We start from the raw sequence: 26,960 nt of genomic DNA, 5'->3' as shown, positions 1-26,960 counted from the left end.
AGGTATGATTTAAGATATGCTTAAATTTCAGTTTTCGTGCTGTGAAGGGCCTTTCAATTTCTTTGCAGTTGTACAATGCCCGACACTAACAGCACCAGCAAATGGTGAGATGAGTGGTTCCAGTTCTTACCAGGATGTAATACAGTTCACCTGTCACTCCGGTTACGAACGTGTGGGTGCTGCAAGTATCACGTGTCAAGCCGATGGCACATGGAGTGGCAATGTTCCCAGTTGTGGAGGTTAGACATGGTTCCTTTCATTAATGGACACTTTTGGCATTTTATACTTGTGAAGTTACTCCCCTGGTCTTTGACCCGGTCCAACTTACCCCCAGCAAAGCCTAAATATACTTTGGAGGTTAAATTTTGTGTCTTTTTTATGGACACTATAGGCATTTCATACTTGTAACAAGTGTAACTTAGTTAAAGATTAACATCAGAATACATCTATTATGTTTATGTGGAGTTTATTTGCATAATAATGATTAAATGAAGACAGAAAAACTTGATAAATGCATGAGATTTATGTATTTTAAGTTGAGAAAATTAGATTACGCTAAATGTAACTATTATTAAAGAGACTAATAAACAAATTACAAGGGGTCTAAATAGTTTATGTAGGTATGAGGTATCCGATTATTTTGTAAAATCGTTGTGCTTGACAAGGTACGATGTTTTTTTTGGACGGAATACATCAAGCAGTGTTGCATCACACTGTCATCCTAATGAATTTATGGGATTTAATCCCTTATGCAAAATAAAAGAAGTGCGCGATTTAACTGATATAGCAGCTTGCATGACCATAATTTTACGCGTCACCTAAACATTTCGAAAGTAAAATGTCGTGTACTTTATTCCTTTTTTGTCCACCATTTGCTTTTATGATAAACATGTTCATTTTCATACATACATACATACAGTCGTGCAGTGTCTCGTACTGACATCCCCTACAAACGGTGCCGTGAGTGGCTCTAACTCGTATGGAGACGTACTGTCCTTTACGTGTGACACAGGATACAACTTGGTAGGCTCTACTACACTTACTTGTCAATCAGATGGGACTTGGAGCGGGAGTTCACCAACATGTACAAGTAAGATGTCTTCAAAAAATCTGTAGGTATTAATGGATTCCGAACATTGCAGGACCATGTAAAAACTAAGAATTCGTGACCATAACCCACACAGAGATGAAATGGAAATTTCAACATCATCAGTAAACAACCTCATCAAGTTCATGAAGTACATTATAAGGACAGCAATAGCGTAGAAGATGAAATACACATTGACTGTAAGATATTTAATTATCTCATAACTACGACTAATCACCACACACGGCGGTCTGTCACTACGGCATTCTTTCCCATTGCTGGTGGCGTTCGATACAGTATCGGGTTACAAGACGCAATTTTGGGCTAACCGTAAAACATTTGAAAATAAACAAAGTAGAATCGAAGGGAAATTTTCGTTGAAATAAAATAGAATTATCGTCTTTACATACATTCAATGGTGATTTTTTGCTCTAAATGGATGATTTTTTTTTTGGATTTCGTTAAAAAAGTCGATAATTTTTGGGATTTCGGACCGCCATATTTTAGCCAATCACCGAACAAACCTGGCTACACATATTACGCAAGATCACTGATTTTTATATTTTTCGACGACTAGGAATAAGATCAAAAATCATGTGTTAGGGATTTTTTAATTACCGATTTTAAGTATAGTTTTTGTCGACATATTGGTGAAAAAATTGCATTTTTGACATTTTTCTCACCAAATTACCCATAATTCAAAATTAAGACCATTTTTCAAAAATCCCTAAAATACGATTTTCCGGACAACTGTGACAGTCATTTTGAGCCGTAAATGGGGTATGTTTGCTTCTCCACGCTTCCAGGTTTGAACGAGTTGTGCAGACTTCTCATATCGCCGGAAAGTGTGCAATGTGTTATTCATACTATCGTCAAGAACCATTACAGTATTCAAGGTCACCCAAGGATACGCCAGTAGCTTCGCTACATGTTACATGTCTACAAAAAATGATAGCGTACATGTACTGTCCTGGAAACTGTTTGTATCTTCAGAAATGCGTTGTTTTTTTTATCTGTTGCGAGCCACACAGGCAGAAGGGGTTGTTTTGCCGCTTTATTGTAAATGACCGCAGGTGACCCCGAAATGGAACGCGGGTTCGATTCGAATTGCCCAGATCGAACACGATCGAACACAGTTCGGGTTGTATGAAATGTGGGAACTTTGCAGCCCAGATTTTACCACCGTGACACATGCCAATTTATCTCCTCTTTCCTTATAAAGTGCTTCATGAACTTGATGAGGTTGTTTACTGATAATGTTGAAATGTCCATTTCATTGCAGTTGTACAATGCCGGGCGCTAACACCCCCAGCAAATGGTGAGATGAGTGGTTCCAGGTCTTACCAGGATGTAATGCAGTTCACCTGTCACTCCGGTTACGAACGTGTGGGTGCTGCAAGTATCACGTGTCAAGTCGATGGCACATGGAGCGGCAATGTTCCCAGTTGTGGAGGTTAGACATGGTTCCTTTCATTAATGGACACTTTTGGCATTTTATACTTGTGAAGTTACTCCACTGCTCTTTGACCCGGTCCAACTTACCCCCAGCAAAGGTGGGTGTATGATCGATGAGACAAATAAGATAAAAATTGCTAAGTTTCATATTATTTTATGTAGGTATGAGGTATAAGAAGTCTTGTGGTAAAATCATCCGCTTGACAACATGGTTATTTGAAGGAAAAATTCAAAATTTCGCATCCCTTTTTCTAGCCGTAGCGTGTCCAATACTGTCAGCTCCTGCAAACGGTGCAATGAGTGGATCCAACTTCTACCAAGACTTGGTGCAGTTCACGTGTGGTTACGGATACGACCTTGTTGGAAATTCTGCATTAACTTGCCAATCTGATGCCACTTGGAGCGGATCTGTTCCAACATGCACGCGTATGACTAGCGTTATCTTTTATCTTTTATTCGAGTTGTCAATATCTTTGCTTACCATTCGCGTATGTCTATGGATTAGATTGTACTTAAATTCTTATCTTTCTTATCTTTCCAGCCGTGCAGTGCCCAATACTGACAGCTCCTCTGAACGGTGCAAAGACTGGATCCAATTTCTATCCGAACATGGTACAGTTCTCGTGCAGTTCCGGATACAACCTTGTAGGAAACTCTGCATTAACCTGTCAGGCTGATGCAACCTGGAGCGGAACCGTCCCGACATGCACACGTATGGATTTTTTTAAGCATTACAAAGTATTTGTCAGTATTTATCCAAGCAGACCTATTCTTTTATCGATGAGGTTGCTCTGAATAAATTCTCTTCGTGTACTTGTTTTATAGGCAAGGAGTGCTTGCTGCTGACAGCTCCTACAAACGGTGCAATGACTGGATCCAATCTCTATCAAGACGTGGTAACGTTCACCTGCAATTCAGGATACAGCCTTCTAGGAAACCCTTTATTAACTTGCCAAGCTGATGCCACATGGAGTGGGACTGTCCCAATATGCCCACGTATGGCGAAAATTATTGTTTAGTAGAATAATTTTTCATTTGTGTTACTGTTTTTTTTTAATCCATACCTTCTAATTCATACAAGATACTTTTTTGTCTTATTTTTGAGACAGTTTTAAATTCTACCCTATTTAATTTGAATAGCCGTGCAGTGTCCGCTACTGTCAGCTCCTGCAAATGGTGCAAAAACTGGATCCAATTTCTACCAAGATGTGGTGCATTTTACGTGCGGTTCTGGATATAACCTTGTGGGAAGTAACGAATTAACCTGCCAGGCTGATGCCAGATGGACTGGGACTGTTCCAACATGCACACGTATGACCAAGATTGTCTTTAACGTGTTTCATTGTTTTCATTATTCAAGTTACTGATTTCGTTTAATTCAAAACTAGTTTTTTTTGCGCTGGTCTGAAAATTTATCCTTATTTCATTAGCTGTGGAGTGCCCGCTACTGACAGCTCCTGTAAACGGTGCCATGTTCGGATCCAATTTCTATCAGGACATCATACAGTTCAACTGCAATCCTGGATACGAGCTTGATGGAAGTTCTAACTTAGCATGCCAAGTCGATGCCTCGTGGAGTGGGTCTGTTCCAACATGCGAACGTAAGATAAATATTATATTTACAGTCTATTGTAGTTCTTTTTGAGTAAGTTCTTGCTCACCCGATCCATTCTATTTTGTCAGCAAGATTAAGAGGACTTTATTTAGAATGCATTTTTCCACCTAGGTGTACAGTGCCCACTGTTGACAGCTCCTGAAAATGGTGCGATGACTGGCTCTAATTACTTCGAGGATTCGGTGCTGTTCACATGCAGTGCTGGATATGATATTGTAGGAAGCTCTGCATTAACATGCCAAGCTGATGCCACATGGAGCGGGACAGTCCCAACATGTACACGTACGAGCAACAATATTTCAGTGCTAAGAAATGGGTTGTCATTTGATTCGATTTTTAAATCTTCCTGATTTATCAAGTCACTGTCATGACATTGCCTTGAAACACGTTTTGTCTTTACCAGGTGTGGAGTGCCCGCTTCAGGCAGATCCTGCAAATGGTGCAAAGACTGGATCGAATTTCTATGAAGACGTGGTACATTTTACGTGCTATTCAGGACATGATCTTGTTGGGAATCCTACCATAACATGCCAAGCTGATGCCACATGGAGTGGGAGCGCCCCAACATGCTCACGTAAGATGAACAACAATACTTAAAAAAAAACGTACTGATTGAAATACATTTGTTTTTTTTGTTTTTTTTCAAAATATAATCCCCTTTTTTTTTAATTTTTCTGATTTTTCTTTCAAACTTACTAGGCATAGAGTGTCCAGTGCTGACGGCTCCAGTGAACGGTGCAATGTTTGGAAACAATTTTTTCCAAGACGTGGTAGAGTTTACGTGCAACTCCGGATACGATCGTGTCGGCACTTCCAGCTTGTCTTGCCAAGCTGACCGCACGTGGAATGGGGTCGTTCCAACCTGCACACGTAGGTTGACATAAGTTGACTCCGTAGAAACAATCAATAAATACTATTGAACAATTTCAATTATTCTGCCGATACAAATTATATACAGCATTCAAACGCAAGCTTATTATTTACCAAACATGCCGATAGTGTCAGGGGACATTCCCTAATCGATATTGCAACTGTAAGATAATATAACATAATTTTTATTTTATACTAAATATAGAATAGAAGTAAAATTATTTGGGAGATTTTCTATGCTAGGAAAATTGAATTTATCATCTACAAAATGTATATTTTTTACTTGATTAGGCGTGCAGTGCCCAATGCAGGCAGCTCCTGAGAATGGAGTCGTGACCGGAGGCAATTTCTACCAAGACGTGGTGCTGTTCACGTGCGATACTGGATACGAGCTTGTTGGAACCTCCAGCCTGACCTGCCAGGCAGACCGTACCTGGGACGGGATTGCGCCAACTTGTACTCGTGAGATAAACAGATGCCTTTGCTTAGTACTTTTTTTTAATTTAAACATCCCCTTTATTACCTTCAAGGGAATTACCGTGTTGTCTGTGTGTCTGTCTGTCTGTGTTTCCGCACATTTGTGGTCAGCATAACTTCATAACGCCTTTATGGATTGTGATGATATATAGTATTCTGGTTAGTCCTAGTAAGACGAAGGTCATGTTCAAATATGGACCTCCTGGTGGATGACCTTGGTGCTGCACCAGAACTTGCTTTTGTATTTTTTGTCCTGAACATGCTATGGTCTTGTCTTTTGGGTGACACATAGCTTTTTCTGTCAGGAATAAGTGGTGTGGGTTTGGTCGCTATAGCTGCTTGTTTTGACATGTTTTATTGCTATTGCCTACCTGTCCACCGTGATTTGCCCACTGCGGAAATGCTTACGCCAGAACTGGCCTCCTTCTCCTCTTTAATGATATTGCTCATTTGTAAAATTTAAAGACGCATTTCTTATTTGATCAATTTGATTTTTTTCAGGTGTGGAGTGCCCGGTCCTGATAGCTCCTGTGAACGGTGAAATGACGGGATTTAATTTCTACCAGGACTTGTTGCAGTTCACGTGCGATACTGGATATGATCTTGTTGGAAGAGTCAGTTTGACCTGCCAAGCTGATCGTACATGGGACGGGGTTGCCCCAACGTGCACACGTAAGTTTAGCTGTTCCAAAGCGCACAATCAGACAAGCAAAAACATATACTATACATAGCCATGTCAACTAGATAATACTGTATATTACATACATACTACAATAAATGTTATATACTGAAACAAAACACCACACTTTCGGCGTTAGATTGGGACAATACAGTTATTCGAAAATATATACACCTGATTTTTATTACTAAAAATACATAATAGTCCTTTACAAACACCCACCTGCACAATTCTACTATCGATACTTTGGTTGAACATCATATATAAGGCACTTCCAACAATGATACATTTCTTTTTTCTTTACCAGGTGTGCAGTGCCCGCCATTGCCATCCCCTGTAAATGGTGCTTCGACTGGCAACAACTTCTACATGGACACGGTTCACTTCACGTGTAACTTAGGATATTATCTGATCGGAGATTCCCTTTCCACCTGTCAAGCGGATCAGTCTTGGAGCAGAAATGTCCCTTCGTGCAACGGTAGGTTGTTAATCTGAAACTAAAATGCCGTTTTCTTTAAATCCCAATTCAATCAAATCCATTTACATGTACATCAGTTAGGCCACACTATCTTAATGTTCTGGATTACACCCTCGCGCGCATTGATTTTCAGTTGTCCTCGAAAAAATAATCACGTCCTCCGAAGCTCTTGCCCTGCTCTAGGCCTGGGTAGCCCATGGTAGTTAGCGTCAATAGGGAGCAGGTGGTAACCCTGGGGGATGGCACCCAGGGTACCGAAGCTCCAAGACTCAAGATCTCAGTAAATACGTACAGTGCTGATTCATAAACTCCGCAAACCGCCAACATGTGTCGGCCTGTCGTGTTGTACGTCGCTAAGTACTGAAGCAAATTCAAAATACCAGCTTTTGTATTTTTGTTGGTAAGTAGTATTTTTATTTTTGGCCGGATTTTTTTTTTATTCGCCGCGCGCACTAGTTTGGGGGTCTTCAGAGGAGGTCATCCACAAAATTAAGTCGGTGTGGCCTTATGTAGGTATAGTCGTCTGACATGTGTGTGTACATACGCACACGGAACACAATATGTATCGATGGTTTTAGTTAAGCATCTCGCCTTAAATGGGCCACAGTTAGAACGATTAATGTTTAGTTAAACCTTGACAGATAACATATACTTATGGAAATTAACATTAATAGTTTTTATTGTTTTCAATCATACACCCTTCTCCTTACCAATAAAGCCCTTCTTGCACAAAAGTGTTCATCTGCACGTTTTCTGTTCGACCCAAAGTCACGTTGTAGCGACTTGATTCGATATTTAGATTATAATCAGGCTGAACTCTGCCCAGTTTTAAATCATATCTCGTTGCATTACCTTTTTTTGAGAATAACTTTAAAGTTAAATAGTTTAATGCTAGTTGCCTTGGAAATATTGCAACCAGCAACAGGCTTTAGATGTATTAGTGACTAGAATGTCTTTCTCTATCTTTCTCTCAATGCAGACATTGATGAATGTTCAGCTGCAAATGGTGGCTGTGACCATGTATGTACCAACACAATGGGTACATTCCATTGCTCCTGTGTAACTGGCTACAATTTGAATGCAGATGGTTTTTCCTGTAATGGTAAGACTATCTATTATTTACATATTCGTGTATGCAAGTATTTCATGATATCTTTTTGTAGCCAAATAACAAAACTAAGACTTGAATTGTATTCAAATGTAAACTCAAATCTTTATTTTAAAATGTGAACTCAAATCTTTCAACCTATATCTGTTTTGTTTAGATATTGACGAATGTAGCATTGCGAACGGCGGGTGCCAGCAAAATTGCAACAACTTTATCGGAAGCTTCCAGTGTTCCTGTGGGACTGGCTACAATTTAAATAGCGATGGTTTTGCCTGTGACGGTTTGTATCTCTTGAAATCTATCAAATTTGCCCATGCATTTCAACTGAATGTTCGATTTTTTATTTGGTGCCATTTGAGTTTTGCGGCATAAGTGTCCATCCTTACGCCTTCAGATCATTGTTTTGCTAGATACCCTTCGACGGCGTTCATTAAAATGTCAGAAAACATAGACCATACAGAAACCATACTTTAAGAGCGAATATCATAACAAGTTAATGACGAAATGTGCGCTTACAGATGAAGACGAATGTTTTATTGCCAACGGTGGCTGTGACCAGACATGTTCCAACACCATTGGCAACTTCTCTTGTTCCTGTTGGACTGGCTACAATTTGAACAGCAACGGATTTATCTGTGACGGTACGCACGTTTTATCTTTGACAGCCGTGTTTAGAAATCAAATTATAATTGGCTGAAGTGTGATTTCTAGAATTTATTTTATTATGGGTTCACCACACCACGAAGTGGTGGTGAACCCATATTGCTTTTTCTGATGTTTCTTCTCCTCCTTCTTCTCCTCCTCCTTCTTCTCCTGCCATTTTTAAATGGATTCAGCTTCTTCATTTTAGGGCCTAAGGTCCTGAAATTTGGTATGGAGGTACAGTGGGCAAATACCCCTAGGCGTTTTTTAAATTTTTGTGATACGGGCTTTTAGAATGGTTTTATTTGAGTTTTTTGGCTGTGTTATAGCAAATGTATTACTGTGTTAGTTTGCCGTGTTTACCACGTCTGGGCATGAGTCATCACAATGGAATGCAGGGCATCAACATTAGGCATGCAGCTTTCCGCTATACTTCTTGCTGATTGGCTGTTGGGATTTAACTTGATTAACACCTGCACAGAGCATTTCCACCTGCACAGAGCATTTCTTGCTGATTGGCTGTTGGGATTTAACTTGATTAGCACCTGCACAGAGCATTTCCATACTGACAGTATGTCTTTATTCAAGTGTTTTGGTAGGTATTTCAAGCTTTTCTGCTCCAGCATTGGAATGCGGGGCATGAACGTTTTTTTTTTATTTTGAAAATCAACAGTTTGCATTATGCAATTAAAAATACTAACCAATAAAGTAGGGAATAGCTATCCAACTGTTGTTTTAGTTGTATGTTACTTCATATTATAGTTATATCAATGTAAATCATTGTTTTCCCTTGTGTTTCTCATTCTTTCCCTGCCATGTGGTAAAATGTGGTGAACCCATCGCTGTATTTGCTCCAAAGCAAATATTGGCCTTTCTAGTTTGCCTTATATTAACAGGAAAGTGTTGTTGTTTACTAAGAATCCCGAATAATCTACCTATTTTTGGGCGGACTTAGAAGAACCCCTGAATTTGTTGCTACTTGGGTTCACTCTAGCGTGTTTTTTGGCACATAAGTCACCGGCATTGCTATTTTCATGATATTTGAACAATGATTTACACTGTACAGTTTAAATTGTCTAAAATAATAAAAAATAGTGTATTTTAATACAGATGTTGACGAATGCTCAACTCTGAATGGCGGCTGTGAGCAGATATGTACCAATACCATCGGAAGTTTCCAGTGCTCTTGCCAGGATGGCTATAGCCTTAACAGCGATGGATTCGCTTGTGATGGTGAGCACCTCTCTAGTGATATTTTCATGATAGAATGGGCATTATAAACCCTCTGATGCAGCCTGCTAAGTCTTCTAACAACAATTTATTGTTCTATACCATGTATACGTAGATTGTACACATGTAGATTTCAATATTTTAAATATACTAATTAGCTAGTTAGCTCTTTTAATTTTTAAAAAAGTCTTTGATGACTCAATATGTGATATATAATATTTCATATAAAATTAAACTATAGCAACGTAGTCCACGAGCAGAGAACAAACCATATTGAATTGTACAGTACCATATGTGTTTTACTGCAGATGTCGATGAGTGTGCTTCAGGAAATGGCGGCTGTGAGCAGACTTGTACCAATCATATCCCGAGTTTCCAGTGTTTGTGTGATGTGGGCTACATCCTGAATGTTAACGGGTTCACCTGTGACGGTAGGTATCGTTGATTCTTCCTCTTTGAAGGTGTAATGGTATCAATGAAGTGTAGAGCGGAATGTGATTCCTAATGTTTCGAATTTTAATTGGAATGCTCTAGATTTAATGTTTTACGCAATACGCTTTTCACAATTATTCACAACAAAAAATGCCGAAAGTCATAATTACCCCTACATTATTGCATATTAGCAAGTTTTTTTTTAATTTTAGTAAGTAGAATGTTAAACTAAATGCTACTCTTATTTTTTTTTTACTTTGTTCAATAGTCTTTGCCAAACATTGTATTATGTACAATCCTCTTGCAATAAATTTTATTTTGTAATGTCTTTTTGTAAATCTATCACACATGCTATACACTACAGATGTGAATGAATGTTCCTCTGTAAACGGTGGCTGTGAACACAGTTGCACAAAGAACATCGGGAGCTTCCAGTGTTCTTGCCTCCACGGTTACATCTTAAATACTGATGACCTCGCATGTGATGGTGTGTATTTTCTTTTCGTATTTCGTATTTCCTGGATTAACTTTGGGCAAATACAAAAACTAAAAAAAAGAAAATTATTTTATGATAAAAAATGATTTGCATTTGGCTGTACACAATAGAATTTTCATTAGTTTTGAACATGAATCAGGTATTTTTGCTCTTTCTTTTTTCTAGACATAAATGAATGCTCCACTGCAAATGGCGGATGTAACCAGACCTGCACCAACCTCATCGCCAGTTTTGAGTGTTCTTGTGGAGCTGGCTATAGTTTAAATGATGACGGGGTTTCTTGTGACGGTACGAACCTAGTAGTAATTGTTGGAATAAAGTTAGCTCACAATTTTTCAATGCAATTGTTTTTTTTTATTGTTTTTTTTTTACAATGCAGGAATGTTAGAAAAGACATTAACCAGAGTTTATTTCTTTTTGTCAATTTACTTCAGATATCGATGAATGTGGTACAGCAAATGGAGGTTGTGAGCAAAACTGTACCAACACCATAGGAAGTTTTCAGTGTATCTGCCGCACTGGATATCTATTGAATACCAACGGTTTTACATGTGATGGTAGGTATTATTAGCATGCTTTTTTCCACATCCTAGTTTTTTTTTTGCTTTTGCTGTTCGCATATCTGATTGACTATTCGGGGATAATGAGATAAATATGGTCAAATGGAGGTTTACAAATTGTTAAAAAGAAAGACATTTAAAGTACACCAATGTTCCAGGCATGTAACGTTTGCTTCTGCCGAATCATTTTATTTAGGACATACAATGGAAATATGCCAGTGACTACACGGAATCTGTTTTTTTTTTCGCAGATATAAACGAATGCAATACTGCCAATGGCGGTTGCTCTCACGTTTGTAACAACACCATCGGTAGTTTTTCATGCTTCTGCAGCACGGGATACATGCTGAATGTCGACGGGTTTGCCTGTGACGGTAAGAAAATTTCAGTAATATTAGTATCGATTTAAAAGACGGCAAATGCTATGGTAACTTTAAGAACATTTCTGTTACAATAAACTAAGTATATTTCTTTCTTCAGACATTGATGAATGTGACACTGCAAACGGAGATTGTGGGCAGTTCTGTAACAACACTGTGGGGAGCTTCAGTTGTTACTGTGCACATGGGTACAGTCTGGGTGTGGGACCTTTTAGCTTGTGACGGTAGGACGTGTTCTCGTTTCAAATAATTCAAGAAGCTTTTTCCTAACTTCATCCGACTGTTTGTACCATAATGACTTTTCATTAAAGTGACACTTCTAAAGTCTTTGATGTTTTGAATGAATTATGATTTATGTAAACATTGATCACGGAACAAGTTGCTTTCATTGTTCTGTGATCACGGAACACGTTGCTTTCATTGTTCTGTTGTCATTCAGCAATCATTAGTTGTAAGTAGATGAATACAATTTTGATAACATTGAATTGCCAGGATGTTTTTCAATCACTTTTACATCTAGGATTTGATCCGGTTTCGCATCTCTCGTGCTCGACTATAACGACTACATCAGTATCCATCACTTGGATCGAGCCTGTCGCTGACATAATGGGATACGGTATTATCTACAAACTTACACAGGGTAAGTATCCACCAGATAATAGAATAACATCATTCCGTTTTTATTTAAATTTTGTACTAGTAATGTATGGTAGGTATGAAGGAGTTAATTTTACACAGTTATTCATGATGAACACCAATTGTAAATACATTTTATTAGTGCAAGTATTTAGCAAAGTGTTTCTCACGCTTTGTAGTTCATTGTAATTAGAGGAAATATTGATGTTCTGCAGGGTTCTCTCAACATTCTCCGAAGACATCTGTCCGCAGTGCTGGTAACACTAACGCAACAATACCCGACTTGTTTAGTGGAGTGCGGTACTCCATCTCTGTACTTTCATTTGGATTGTGGAATGACAGCGCGAACGTCAGCATAGAGTGTATAACTGGTGAGAAAAAACATATTATCTTTATGAAAAAAATTCTGGTGAGTAAAAATATTATCTTAAAAAATAACATTTCAAAGATGTCATTAAACATTTTATTTGAGTACAATTGTTTTCTTTTTCTTTTTGCATGTTCATGCCCGAGGGCTAATTGCAAACAGACACTGAAAACAACAATGAGTGCAGAAAAAGTGATATAAAACTATAAAGCAGGTGACTATAAAACGCCTGAGTACATCATATATAATTAGAAACTTATGATATGAACAAATCTACTTTGTAAATTGTAGTCCATGCCAATGTATTCATGAAGCGACACTTATTTATTATTCCAACTAAAGGCCTCCCACCTCCTACCAATATCACCATTACTCTGGCTCGCCAAGATTCAGTCCTAGTCCACTGGTCACAGCCTGTTCGCACGCTGGTGCTCGGGTACAGGGCGTGGCTGACAGACAAGGAAACTAGCTCCATTATTTCTTCACGGCATCTGTCACAGTCAGCTACTTCTGCCAACTTTACTTCTCTGGTTCCTGCCACAGAGTACGTGGTGTCAGTAAGCTGTGTTAGCGCGTTCTTTGAGGGACCTCAAATAGAAGTACCGTTTGTAACAGGTAATCATTTATAAAGAATCATATTTAAAATGAATTATAAAACTTGTTCTTTTATTTATTTTAGGTATTTTTTCATGACATATCGTACTGTGGACGAAGGTACATAATATGTATTAATATGTAGGCAAACGTTAACAACGATATACTGAGGTAGTACTTACTACAGATTGTAATAAAGACGACCTGTAACTGCTTCTGACATTCAATCCACAGACACTGACCCTCCGGTGAGTCTATTTGTAGACGGCATACGCTACAACAGTTTGGCCCTGTTTTGGACCCCGCCAGTTGCCAAGCTTACAGGATACGAGCTCACGTTCGGCATCACAGAAGGACACAGGAACCGAAGATCCACGAGTTCTGTCACCCTTCCTGGTAACAGCGATAACTACCTGATCCAGGACCTGGTACCTGCCACTCAGTACGTGTTCAGCTTGACAGCGGTCAGTCGTTTTGGGAGAAGCGGAGCAATAACGTTTACCGGCACTACAGGTTAGTGATCAACGTAGTATATTGCTACATTAGTACAAAAATTAGTACAATGGACTTGCATTATAATCCTCATCATGCCTCTGGATTAATTATCTGGTGAGGTAAACTTGATAAAGTTACTTGCATATCTATGTATTAAACTAATTTCTCTTTGTATCCTAAAGGCACAGATCCACCAGCTGATCTGAAAGTTCACAAGGTTTCCTCCACCTGGCTGTATGTGAAATGGACTCCACCTGTCGCAGCTGTTGTCTCTTATCATCTTGAGGTACTAGAAGCTGCAAGCCAGGATGAGATGCACTTCAGGTGAGTTTACAGGCACAATATATACATAAAATTAAACGCTGTGAAAAGGTAAAGCGGACAAACCCATCAACAGTTGCCTTCATGAATTCTAATAGTATTTAGCGGTTTTCTTTATTTTCTTATGTGCAAATTCGTGGTAAAAGCTGGGAATGAAAGGTTAGTTTATGAATAAAATGTCAAAAGCATTCAGTTTTGTTCAGAACTCTTCAATGACAGAAAGGCAGGCATCATAGTAAAAAAAAACTGATTTATACTTACAAGTTCCAAATAATTTTTTTTAATTAAAGAAATTAGGACCCTGGGTCCTGCCATAAACAAGTACTCCCCACTTCTCCAGCAGCTTGAATAGTAAATTGATGCCCATAACAACATAAACTCATAAACATCTTAGACGGTCCAGCAAACAAAAACAATGACAGGGGCAGATTAGCATGACTGTCAATCTTTTTGAACAAATTGAAGTATTTTTCTATACTGGTGTCAAAGTAAGAATTCCAAACCTTGCAGAACTATCAAGATAATTGAAACTTAGTCACATAAACAAGAAATTACTATCAACAACCTTTACATTCGGGAAAACCAACCATGTGTTCAAATTTCAAATTTCTAAACATCCTTCAAATGTGTCGAAGAATATTTTTTTTGTAACTTGAAAATATCTTCCTCAAAGCTAAATTAGCTGTAATAGTAAGTGTCTTGAAGTACGCGTCCCTTTCGTGTTCTTTTAGCTGCCTAAGAAAACAGTAATAAGCCATGTTAATTGGAGCTCGGTTTCAGCTGTACAAATACAAGTAATTGTAAGCCAATGTCTAACAATAACAGGCAGTTTGGCAAGCCAGTGTTGCCATTACATTCCAGATTAAGTGAGATTAGCTTCTTACAATATTATGTCGATTGCATATCTGTTGTCTATACATTATAAACTGTCTTGAAGAGTAACTTGTCTTATCACCGTCTTAGCCAGGCCTCTGCACATGTTACTCCGACCATAGTCAAAGCTAGACTGAGGTCTGTTAGTTAACGTTAGCTGAATTTATTGGGTTATCTTATATATTTAATATATATAAGCATGGTCTCTAAGCAACTGCTGGCTAAGAAAAAACATTTTTGGCAGTGTAAGACACATGGGACATATTCATCAACAATATAAACATAAGTACTAAATGTTCAATAAAGAAATGGACTTTTCAAAGCAGGTTTTAAAAGGTTCGCAATTTTTTTTTTACATTGCAGTACGACCCCCTCCTTAACTGCTTACAACATAACGAAGCTCCTCCCAACGACAAAGTACATCATCCGGATTACAGCTGTCAGTATGTACGGGCGTAGCGTCAACATTGAGACATCCGGTAGCACAGGTACATACCTATACTCTACTACTAACGTTGAATTTGCAAAGAAACAATTAGGAATGCAATAAAAACAAATCCGACATATAAATTCAATCTATAAATGCAGCAAAAACAGAAATTCTATATCTGCATAAAAACAGAGCACTGTATATCCGCATATTAATTGTATAAAAAAAATAATATCAACTAGACTTGTAAACCTTTAAAAGCCGACACATGTTGACTACATCAACAAATCAGATGTAAAGTTGTAAACGTGTATCTCCATCAGGTGCAGTCATTGAGTATTCAACAAGTGAAAGCCCCACGTCAGCTGCAGTAACTACAGACAGCCACACCGCAAAGACACAATTTAGGACTACAGAGGCGTTCTGGTTTACCCGCCTGAACAGCTCTACCAAACCAGGTAACAATATCTTTATACAAATGGGTTATTTTATTATGCACATTAATATGTGAAACATAGTTGACATAAATTAAATGCTGCCTGAATTATACGTAAATGACTAGTAGTAATGCTTAATCAATAGATTTTTAATAAAAAATCATTTTTCTTCTACAGATTTTGGGACGGCAATATCTAGCTTTTTGACATAACCAATTTGAAACGGACAATGGATTTGCAAATTTATTTACCCATATGTTCTTTAGTGAACTTTTATTTTCTTTGCAGACTCTACGCGAGACGTAAAAACATTTGCTATGGAGGAATTAGAAACAACGACGATGTCTTTTACAACAGGTTAGTATTTTAAACAGCAGCACACTTCGCTCTAATAGTTATTTTGAAATTTAAATATCTCGAATACTAAGCCAAGTATAGTGAGCATTAGAGCTATATTGGGAATGATAAGTTGAGAACACAAAATCCTTTTTTTTAATCTAATACTAAATACGATTATTATTTTGCAGATACGATGCTCGGAAACGCTGTATCAATCACACCTATGATATTAGCTGGTAAGTTTGGAGAAGACAATATTCCGACATTCATTGACATTTTAAAATATAATAGAATGGATTTGCATATTTATAAATATTAGATCCGTAGACTGCCTATAAAACTTGGAATTCTCATTGTTTGTTTGTTTGTTTATTATTTGCACAACATCAATAAAAGTATACATAATAAATTAATAATGAATAAAACAGGTGCCGGAGGAGGGAAAAAGCTTATTTAGCTTAGGCTAAGCCCTCCTCCTCTATACTAACCTAAAGTAAACATAATTGAATTGAAATAAGACATACATACATAAGGAATTGTTATCAAAATAAATCAAACATTGGCAAAATGATACAATATGAATAATGAAACAGTAGTATATATAAATTGAGATGAAATGATATTGATATGAAATAATACATACATACATAAGGAATTGTTAGCATAATAGTTCAAACATAGGCAAAATGAACAATAACAATAATAAAACAATAGTGTACATGAAATTAATAATAACTGAAGATATGAATCCAATACAGGGGGCTGTGGTGGTTTATAAGATGGGCTTTCAGGGTATTTTTAAAAGTTAGAAAAGAGGAAATGTTCGTATGTTTGTCTGAAGGCTGTTCCATACTGAGACACATTTGTATTTCATTGAGGATTATGCTAATGACGTGCGGAAGAGTGGGATATGCAGTAAATTTCTCTGTCTAGTATTGTGGTTGTGTACAAGTGAATTCGTATTTAGGAAATTATCAAATATATTGGGGAGATTGTTGGAAAGGAAATTGAAAGTGAAAAGGCTAATTTGTAGTTTATTAATATCATGGATATTTTTATTTTTTTTTAAAAGAGGAACTTTTTTTAACAATCGATAAAGCTTAATTGTTTTTCTATGTTTTCTGTTAAATAATGCTTTAAGATAATTTTCTTTTTTGTAGTGAACGGAAATGACAGAGAGGAGCAAAACACTTTAAAAACAACGTTTAGTCTTCTCCAATCGGTATGAAATTACAAAATGTTTGTTATTGTGAATTTTGCAGATTTTTTTCCCGTTAAGATTGATTGTAAATAGATTTAGCTGGTATTTTATACAAAATGTAATTTTTACCGTTACCTTCAATGCTGTTTTTTGCCTTGTATAGATAAATAGTCTGAAAGATCACGTCGACCGATCCTTGAGAGACAAGGCGCCTCCGGATAATGTCGTCAGCATCGTAACAGAAATCCACGATCTGGTCCAACTCGACACATTCCCACTGTCTTCATCTGACTTTCTTATTGAACTGGTAGGATAAGATTTTATCTTCATGCACGATTGAAATAACTATCGTTGGGTAACGGGTAAAACAGGATTATTCCTCACACTTATAATGTTTGTATCATTTAAACAGGAAGCAGCTGTCGAACTGCTTTGTAAATCCTCTGAACTCATAAGAGCTTCTCAGGGCACAACAATATCAACCATGGAGACAATAAATGACGGTAAGGAGAGTATGGGCTAAACCAAATTTAAGATACTTTAATTGACAACAATAATAATTTCAAATAACATTGTATTTGTAATTATAATTATAATTAAAATGCAGTATATTGTCATATCTGTGCTTAGATGCTGTGATTCTATTAGATAATTACTAATTATTAGATAATTACATTAATTATATTTAAAACGACGTTTACATTCTTTATCCATTTTAGTCATGGTACAAACAGTTTCCCGCCTGGTACAAATGCTGCCGGTTGGAAATTTCACCGTTCCTGACACCTCTGAAGGACTTTTTAAAATGGACGTCATCGATGTCAACTCAGCAGATGTTTCCCCGAAACAACAGCTGAAGGACATACAAAACAAGCGAACGAAATTTCAGCTGCAGGTTGGTTGCAAACCTATTCTTTGTCTCCTGAAAATTTATTAACGCGATTCTCTAGATGCGAAGACAGTGGTCTTGTTTTAGTAAGATTACCATTAGTTTTATTAACATCTTTGCTTTGAAATGAACAAATAGATGGGCAATTTAGAATTACATAATTGGCAAACAGGTCAATTTGTATTTGTATTTATCTTCAATTTGCAGTTTCGCAATGCTGGCTTGTGTATGACGGAAGCCATGGACAGGGCGGTTAACTCTTTACTGGCCATGTTGCCATATTTAGAGGACTACGTGACGGCATTTGAAGACGACAATGCCATCGTAGTGATTACAAGATCCACAACCAATATGCACATTAACAGTAACAACGTGATACTTCATTATGGCCAAGTCAATGTATCTGCTTCTGTCACCAACTGTTCGTTTGATGGCAGTTTAGATGCTACGGTTAGACACATTTTTTTTAAATTTTTGCCCCTTGAATTTGCTGCCTTATATCAAACAATCTTTAAATTGCAAGCATACAGCAATGCAAAACAAAATATATAATATATATCATAAAATAAAACAAGAAAATGTACAAGCACTTACATACGGATAATGTGAACAATTAGCATAATATTTTATAATAATTGAACATTTTTTGTGCATTAATTAACCGTTTAAAATGTGTAGCTTTAAAATATAAAAATGCAAAAAAATAGAATATTTCAAAATATGCAAACGTTAAACTAATCCTATTCTCATATTCATTAATAGATGGTAGTGATGGAGAGAAACCTGTTTTCCTGGAACTCATCCACCTTTGGGCAAAATGTCACCACACCCATAGTTATATTTTCATTGGGGGATCAGCACACCGACAACTGCGGCTTAAAGCTAGATCTGTCGATGCCAATAGCACTTGGACTAACAGAGCAACCGAGGCGTCGACGCAGAGCCGTTTTGGAAGATGGATTTGTTGCTACACAGTTCACAAGTCATGGTGCAGATGGTCTAAAGATAAGAAACCTGACGATGGCGTACCATGCGTTTGACGTACCGGATGCTGCGGCTGTGGTTGTGATGCAGCTGTCGTGGTGGGATCACGCTGCAGCCTACAGGGTCTTCTTCCGTTACGATTCACCGCCGACTGAAGAGCTGTATGACGACATGAAAATGGTCATGGTGGAAGATGTTGTTCTGGCTTGGCACCGAGAAACAGACAGTTTGCGAACATGGATACCTGATATCAACCGACGCCGGGGGAAACTGTACGTTGGGATACAGACACCAGGTACCTACTCATAGTGGCGTATGTTGACCATTGCAGAACATGAATAAACACTTCTATATACAAGAATTTTAAACATTTAATATTGATTTCACCTCAGCTCTTTGCTGATGTTTACAGTTTTGATTACCTCTTTAACAACTTACACAACTGCTGTTCGTTTTCAGTTCTATTCTTAAAAATACTTGAAAATTTGAATGGGTACTAACGTACTAATACCATTAAATCGTTCAGGAATTCGAACTCGTCAGCAAACTGTCCCTTCATCTGAGGATTACGAACTGCGGGCATCAACAGTCAGTTGTTTAAGCTGGGATTATACGTCAGAGAAATGGGGAAACACCGACTGTGGGGTAGGCAAACTTCATACAGATATCAAAGAATTTGATAATGATGACGTGTGGTTAAAGTATATAGTAAATACATGCAATTTTAGTCTAGGTTTTTTCTTGCGTCAAATATAAGTCATGGAAAAGAAATTGTGGCGTGCATAGATACCGTTACAACAATGGTGAGGTATGCGGGTAAAAATCTGAAACAAAAATGAAACAAAAACTGTCAGCTCCAAATATTGTTAAAGAGCAGGCTTGCACTATATAAGAACCCAATAAATTCGGCTAACGTAAACTACCAGGCCCCATTCTGTCCCTGACTACCGTGGTGGTAACATGGGCACAGGGCTCTTGAAGACACTTTGTCAGTTTGTGTTTGTAACATATTGAAGACAGATAAGGAATTTATGTACATGTACAGTTTTTTTTACAGAAAGAAGATAGCCTCACCTTACCCAGAATATAGTAATTACACCACTGTACTGTTTTGCCAAGGTTTGGTGGTGTTATAGATTGGCCGGCAGTTACTTGAACAGTTCTAACAGAGAGCCAGTCTACATGTATACTAGTGCTGCTTTCTCATACTACCAAATTGACACCACAATTGCAACCCATATTTCTAGACTCACTTACTATCCAAGCTAATTCAGTTGTGAGGTTGCCATTTTAGATATCTATAATTAGAGGCTTTGATGAAATGTTGACAAGACAGTTTGAAAAATTGAAATTTGACCACAAAGTTGGTTTTCCAGAAACTGAAAGTTGCAGATAGTATTTTCTTGATTTATGTGACTCAGTTACAGCTATCCCGATCATTCTGCATGGTTTGATATTGTTAGTTTGAAAACCAGTATAGAAAAAACATTTGAATTTGTTCAAAAAGAGTGACAGTTATTATGCTAATCTGTCCCTGCCATTGTTTTCGGTGGCTGGACCGTCTAGGATGTTTATTAGTTTATGTGGTTATGGGGGTCAATTCACTATTCAAGCTGCTGGAGAAGTTACAGTGGGGAGTACTTCCTTATTGCGTCGCCCTGGGCACCGAATCCTCCAGTTTAAGTCTACAACCCCCCCATTACGGTTCGTGAATGAAGTAGACTTTCGGATCCATATATACTTACATAGATCAGAATAATAACTTGTTCTGAGTCTGATAACAATTTTGCCATCATTTAAGACCTACATGTACCCAAACCGGGATGTATCCAAACCGGAGGATACGAATCTAATAACTTGCACTTGATATAATGATGAATGACTAGTTAATACTATTTGATTAACTAAGTTTATCCTTATTTTGTCATTAGGTTCTCTTGGATCTTTCCAATAGTGCAATCAGATGTAATTGCAGCTTCCCCAGACCAAAGGCTGTGATTGGTGGCAGTGTACACTTTCCTCCAAATTCTATTGACTTTGACAGCGTCTTTGGAAACCCTGAGAGCCTGACCAGCAACATTGTGTTTTACGCGGTTATCGGCGAGTGGGCTGTCTACCTACTGTTGATGATTGTCCTAAATGTGGACTTTCAGCGTCTTCGAGTGAGTAGCTTATTCCATAGTAACAGTAAGGTCACGGTTGAAGGGTGCTCTGTCAGGTAGTTTGTGGGCATTTTTTATTTACTCTCAGGCGTGTCCCAGTGGGAGGTCCAGCCAAATTCCCAGAAGCTCAGAAGAATGCCGAGAAGCCCTTAGGTGTAACGCTAATGTTGGCTAGCTTTTTTTATCGATCCGGGGTCATAAAAACCGGGGACCTTCTGACTGACGACATTGCGACCTTAGCAATACGGATACTGTAAAATTTCTGCTTTCAAATTCGGCATTTTTTCTTTCTTTCCATATTTCCATATCTTACTCCATAGATGTTATTACACCAGGAAAAGATGGGACATGATTCAACAGCTGCAAACAGAAACGAACAGTTGGCACAATTGTCCATCCTTCCACCAGACAGGATGCCAGCCACATACCTATACCAGATCACCGTTAACACTGGTTCTATGTTTGTTGCTGGAACCTCGGCACGGATTGGGCTTCAAGTGTTCGGGTCAATGGGCAAGACGGCAGTCAAAACGTTGAATCCTAGGGGAGAGGTGAGTTTGATGTTTTATTCGCTTGTTTTTGTAATACGCATGCTGGCCGGTTGGTTTCCTGATATCCACAGCGCATATTTAAACGTTGTTACTTAATAATTGATTTTCTATCCTTAATAACATTAAACGTTGTTGCTAATGTTGTCTAAGATTATCCTCAATTGCCAGAGGGCAGTTTGGTTTTCTTCCTGAAAAATTCATACATTGGCATATCCCTATTTAATCTTATCATTTGTATTTCAGCCATTGATCCGGGGTGGGTCGTATGACTTTATCATGCCCATGAAAAATCCACTGGGGAATTTGCAACTACTACATATCTGGCACGACAACACTAGTGGTGGTGACGCTGCGTCTTGGTTCCTCAGAGACGTACTTGTAAAGGATCTGAAGACGGACATAGTGTAAGATCTGTAAATACCTTACTTTGCCTTTGGACGATAAACGGTTCTTCATCGTATACCCTAAACTGGTATGATGACAGTTGTGGCTGATTATGAATATTCGTTAATGTCAAAGCATGTGAGTCTTTTTTAACCACAATTGTGTTTCACAAATCTGAAGTTATTTTGACAGAACGAGTGTTTTATTGAGGGTCACCGATGCTAATTTCCCATTTATCGGTCGACGCTGATTTATTGCAATTTTTTAAATTTACATTCCACACAGTTTATGGGGTTTCCATTGCGATGTTAAGGATAAGGCGTCATAACAAATATTTCATTGGGACATTAAGAATTTTTAATTTACAGTTACCAGTTCGTTTGTTATGACTGGTTGTCCGACGTGAGAGGTGACTGCCAGGTTCAAAAGGTTCTACATGCGGCGACTCGAGAACAACTGCAATCTTTCAGTACACTGCTTCGCGAGAACACTAATGCATTGTTCTATGACCAACACATGTGGACGTCTGCTATAGTGACACCCAAAGGTATTAAACATAGAATTTTTGGTGATTATTTCAATGTCTTCCTACATTACCTAGATAATTGTGACAGAAAGTTACTGTATATTTAATAACAGACTTGGATAAAGATATAAAACAATATTATAGTAAATTATTAGAAAGATATCTTGATTTAGAATTTTTATCTGTTTCAAAGGGTCCAGCTTTTCCAAGTCAGAACGACTTTCTTGCTGCTGGGCTATTGTGAACAGTATGATGGTGGCCAGCGCCATGTGGTACAGGGATGACAACGTCAATTCCACCAGCGACAGCAGTTATAACCTAGGGTTTGTGACATTCACCTTACAAGTAAGAAAACACTAATCTCAATGAAACTATTTGCCTATTTAATTACATTAACTGAACTTCTGGGCCTACAATTTAATGGCATTGCTTTTCAAATGAAACGACAGGAGAGCTAAAAGCCTTACTATTAATATTTTATGAGCTTTGGTACGAGCGTAACTACTAGTTAATCTTAATATATGGTTGATTTTCTTTGTGAAACTCTTAGTTAAGAATTTGACATTCATATTGGGTCAATCACATACTTAACTAGCAGTTGAAATATTGATACTATAAGCCTACCCATGCAATATAGATGGCGATAAACCTAAAACCCTTCGGTAGTCACTTCCAGATTGCCAGCGTATACAACCCTGTCCCTAATCATTTACAAGTATTGAAAAACTTCGTTAACAGCCACAGTTACAGTATCATTGTTACAATTATTAATCTCAAGCTTCTCTAACTTTACAAAAGGAGTTGTACGTCATCCTGGTGACTACCGTTCTGGTTATCCCCGTTACCACAATACCGCTTCTGCTGTTCCGAAAGGAAATACCCGTTCCCGTTTTAGTTCCTGGAATAAAACGTAGTAACAAGCGAGGTATGCATTTGTAGTTTTTTTTTTAATTACTAGATACAATTTTAAACAAATTCTCAAAAATTCGACCAAAACCTTATCTGTTTTAATAAATTTTCAAACTTGACTGTTGCTAGTGTTGTAAACATGTTCAAAAAAATAAATAAATAAATATTAAAATTATCAACGAATGTATCTACATTCTTTGGTGATTACAACAGTTTGCTTCATTAGGTCCTAAAGACTAAAACAAAATATCATTTTTATGTGTGTTATGACTAACAACACAACTAATTTTTGGACAGGACATAGTCAATTATAGTAATAACTTCATCGCCACATAATGATAACTTTAACGTTTTTTCTATGAAAAGCTGGAAAACGCTTGTCCCGCTGGACGAAGTATGTGGCGTGGTTGATAGTGGTGTCTGTGTCCATCGTCTCCTCTTTCTTTGTCATCATGTATGGTTTAGACTGGGGCAAAGAGAAGAGCGAAGCATGGCTAAAGGCCTTCTGCTTCTCATTTTGCTTGTCAAGTGTTGTTGCAGAGACTGGTCAGGTAGTATTTATGTACTATATTTATGGCCTTTGTGATTTCTCGCTTTTTAATACTGATTTACCAGATACGTTAGCAAGAGAAGAACTCTTCATATTGTTCTCTCAACAGGTATTTATCCTGGCGTTAATAGCTGCTTTGATCTGTAACCCGACAACTTCCAAAAAGCAGAGGACATATGTTATCAAAAAAGAAGAACTACGTGTACACCTTTTAGGCCTGAAAGGTAACCTTATATTCTCAATATTTAAACAATTTAGATCCAGACAAACGCAAGCACTTTTGTAATCTTTTGTTATCAGATTTTATGTCATAAGTTATTTAGATCACCCAATACAAAATACCGTCATTTTACACACCGAATACTTTCTTGATTAAACCTTGGAAGAAACTATCAGCCGTTAGTATCCTCTTTCTTTTTTTTAATATTTCTGTCATCGAAATTTTATTAACAGTGTATGTAACAAGGCGGGTACAAAGTTTTTTAAAAAATATTTTTGGGATAACCTTCGATTGTAAACTTCAATTTTAACTATTTTTTTAATGCCTGTGACAGAAAAATGATGATAAAAAGGGACATGGAAGATATCTGAATTATATGTTTGTGTGTGGGTGTATTTTTGTATGTGCATGTATGTATGTGTTTACATTATGTATATATTTTTTAGCTTCAAGAAAGGTATACCCACCTGGAGCAGCCTCCGTACAAAGAATGAAGAGAAAGAACGAGCAGCGACAAAAGTTCCTCATGCTGCTGAGAGAGTACAGCCTGCTGTTCCTGTTCGTCGTTGTTCTGTTCTTCATCAGTCAGCAGGATAAAGACCCGCTCGCTTTCCACGCGTCACAGACTCTGTCCAGCAGGCTCACAGAAGATTTCGATTCGGTAGGGATGATAAAATATCAGCAGGATCATAATAAGCTTATAAAAGTATTCTGTCATAATATAAGTAATTATTGTTTTCGTTTGTGGAGTCATCAATAATTCGTTGTCAATTCCCAAAACATTTCAGTTATGTTAAATGACTTATTGACATAATACATTTCCAAAGCAATGAACAAAGCACAAAGTATTAGCAACTACTGCTTAATAATCAACGTAGTACAAACGTGAGTAGTATGGGATGAAAATTAAATATGGGATTCAACAATCATTGGAGGATTTCCAATGTTTAGACATTCTTCAGTATATATATTTTTATTAATGCCATGCAGCAGTTGTGCCATTTTTAGACCTATCTGTTCATTTTACACAGACTACAACTCCCGATGATTTCTGGACGTGGATTGAGGAAGTCATGTTGCCTGTGTTGTACCCCTCGCTCTGGTATAACGGGTGGAAGATGAAGTATCTAGACCGTCAGTTTCCTCTTTATACTGAAGCCTTCAGAATCGGGCCGCCACGTCTTACTCAGACAAGGAAGGCACCGGCTTCAGGTTTGCAGTACTACTTACATGTGGTAGTATCATCTGTTTTTGATTGGGTTGTTAGGTATCTCATTATTATGCCTATTCACTTAACAAGATGATGATGAATTTCAACAGTATTCACAAAAGTTATAATATGTTAATGTGTGCACACTTTTCCTCTTACATATGTTTTCATCTAACTAGATACAAATACATGTATGTCGATTCGGAAGTTCCTAGTCCATGCGTTTTACCTGGACTACCAGCTAACAGTCTTATTAACTTTCGCTTAAACCATCGCTGTGCTTTCCCTCTTTTTCCTGTTGATAGAGAAGAAACGTCACAAGTGTTAATTATTTAAAGTATGTTTTCTACCTTATACAGATACTGCGGAAGTAGACAGTTTTCCAACTGGTTGGATGGTTAATATTGGAAATGCTTCCTATGCATGTTGGCAGTTTAATGCCACACAAATGGTTACATACAACCAAGAGTGTAACTCGAAATACATCATGAATCTTCCAACCTCCCAAACTGAGGCTGCACACACATTGCATAATTTTCAGCGCAACCATTGGATAGACAAATACACAAAGCGTCTGGATCTGGAACTGTCTTTCTACTATCCCTCTCGTAAACTGTTTAGCATCTTGAAAATGACGGTGATTCAGGAGGATATCGGTCATCTTTCAACATTTACAGTTGTAGGAACACAAAGACTATTCCAGTACGAAAACACATCTGATTACGGCATGATGGCAGCCCACATTCTCTTCATATTGCTGTTTCTGATTGGTTTAATCAAAGAAGCCCTTGCTGTCAAGAAGTATGGGATGACGTTTTTTGGTTCAATCTGGAATCTGATGACATCGCTAAGCATACTGGTATCTGCAATTGTAATATGTTCCTTTGGAATAAGGTACCAGTTCGCATCTGAAGCTCTGGACAAGATAGTGGAGGCGACAGGTTTGTATACGGTTGATATATCGAACCCCAGAATTTGCTTTGGCCATATAAGCAATACAGGTGGTTGACTGAAATGTTAGATGGTGAACCATGTTATAAGCTCAGGTATAACTACGTTACTGTCCCTCATATTACGCCATTACCTTATATTGTTTTTACAAATAAATTGACGTTGTTGCTTTTGTCATTGACGATAGAAGTCTTAGTCTGATCATACAGCCTTGAGGTTGATGGGAATGCAATATTTAGACGGATTTACCCAATAAAATCACATACATGACACCTTGATGATTAGACGTTTCGTCATAAGGACAGAAAATCTGTTTATCATTTCTTTTAATTGAGGTGGTCCTTTGATATGTATGTAAGGATGTGTATGTTTAATCTTTGTATTGTTTGGCGCCCGAAATCTGCTATGCTGACTGGGTGGCC

At 37.7% G+C, this 26,960-nt stretch overlaps 1 protein-coding gene across 1 annotated transcript in view; it reads left to right on the top strand.

The window, feature by feature from the left end:
- Window positions 1–26,960, top strand: part of LOC109475684 — a 40,164-nt gene that overhangs the window by 10,888 nt on the left and 2,316 nt on the right. The window contains exons 6-37 of the mRNA XM_019776447.1: window positions 2,370–2,540; window positions 3,084–3,254; window positions 3,973–4,143; window positions 6,491–6,661; window positions 7,641–7,763; window positions 7,927–8,049; window positions 9,522–9,644; window positions 9,950–10,072; window positions 10,735–10,857; window positions 11,381–11,503; window positions 11,610–11,708; window positions 12,361–12,516; window positions 12,855–13,127; window positions 13,341–13,619; window positions 13,784–13,925; window positions 15,159–15,283; window positions 15,951–16,019; window positions 17,162–17,223; window positions 17,366–17,509; window positions 17,615–17,705; window positions 17,922–18,097; window positions 18,299–18,541; window positions 18,854–19,370; window positions 19,602–19,663; window positions 21,007–21,237; window positions 21,573–21,788; window positions 22,032–22,192; window positions 22,899–23,043; window positions 24,267–24,381; window positions 24,824–25,038; window positions 25,409–25,609; window positions 26,102–26,528. Coding sequence (XP_019632006.1) covers window positions 2,370–2,540; window positions 3,084–3,254; window positions 3,973–4,143; window positions 6,491–6,661; window positions 7,641–7,763; window positions 7,927–8,049; window positions 9,522–9,644; window positions 9,950–10,072; window positions 10,735–10,857; window positions 11,381–11,503; window positions 11,610–11,708; window positions 12,361–12,516; window positions 12,855–13,127; window positions 13,341–13,619; window positions 13,784–13,925; window positions 15,159–15,283; window positions 15,951–16,019; window positions 17,162–17,223; window positions 17,366–17,509; window positions 17,615–17,705; window positions 17,922–18,097; window positions 18,299–18,541; window positions 18,854–19,370; window positions 19,602–19,663; window positions 21,007–21,237; window positions 21,573–21,788; window positions 22,032–22,192; window positions 22,899–23,043; window positions 24,267–24,381; window positions 24,824–25,038; window positions 25,409–25,609; window positions 26,102–26,528 — 5,571 coding nt within the window. The remainder of the gene's footprint in view (window positions 1–2,369; window positions 2,541–3,083; window positions 3,255–3,972; window positions 4,144–6,490; window positions 6,662–7,640; window positions 7,764–7,926; window positions 8,050–9,521; window positions 9,645–9,949; window positions 10,073–10,734; window positions 10,858–11,380; window positions 11,504–11,609; window positions 11,709–12,360; window positions 12,517–12,854; window positions 13,128–13,340; window positions 13,620–13,783; window positions 13,926–15,158; window positions 15,284–15,950; window positions 16,020–17,161; window positions 17,224–17,365; window positions 17,510–17,614; window positions 17,706–17,921; window positions 18,098–18,298; window positions 18,542–18,853; window positions 19,371–19,601; window positions 19,664–21,006; window positions 21,238–21,572; window positions 21,789–22,031; window positions 22,193–22,898; window positions 23,044–24,266; window positions 24,382–24,823; window positions 25,039–25,408; window positions 25,610–26,101; window positions 26,529–26,960) is intronic.

Source organism: Branchiostoma belcheri, unplaced genomic scaffold (genome assembly GCF_001625305.1).
Source record: "Branchiostoma belcheri isolate BF01 breed outbred unplaced genomic scaffold, Haploidv18h27 scaffold341, whole genome shotgun sequence".
Taxonomy (NCBI): Eukaryota; Metazoa; Chordata; class Leptocardii; order Amphioxiformes; family Branchiostomatidae; genus Branchiostoma; species Branchiostoma belcheri.
This window is presented reverse-complemented; position numbering and strand designations above follow the sequence as displayed.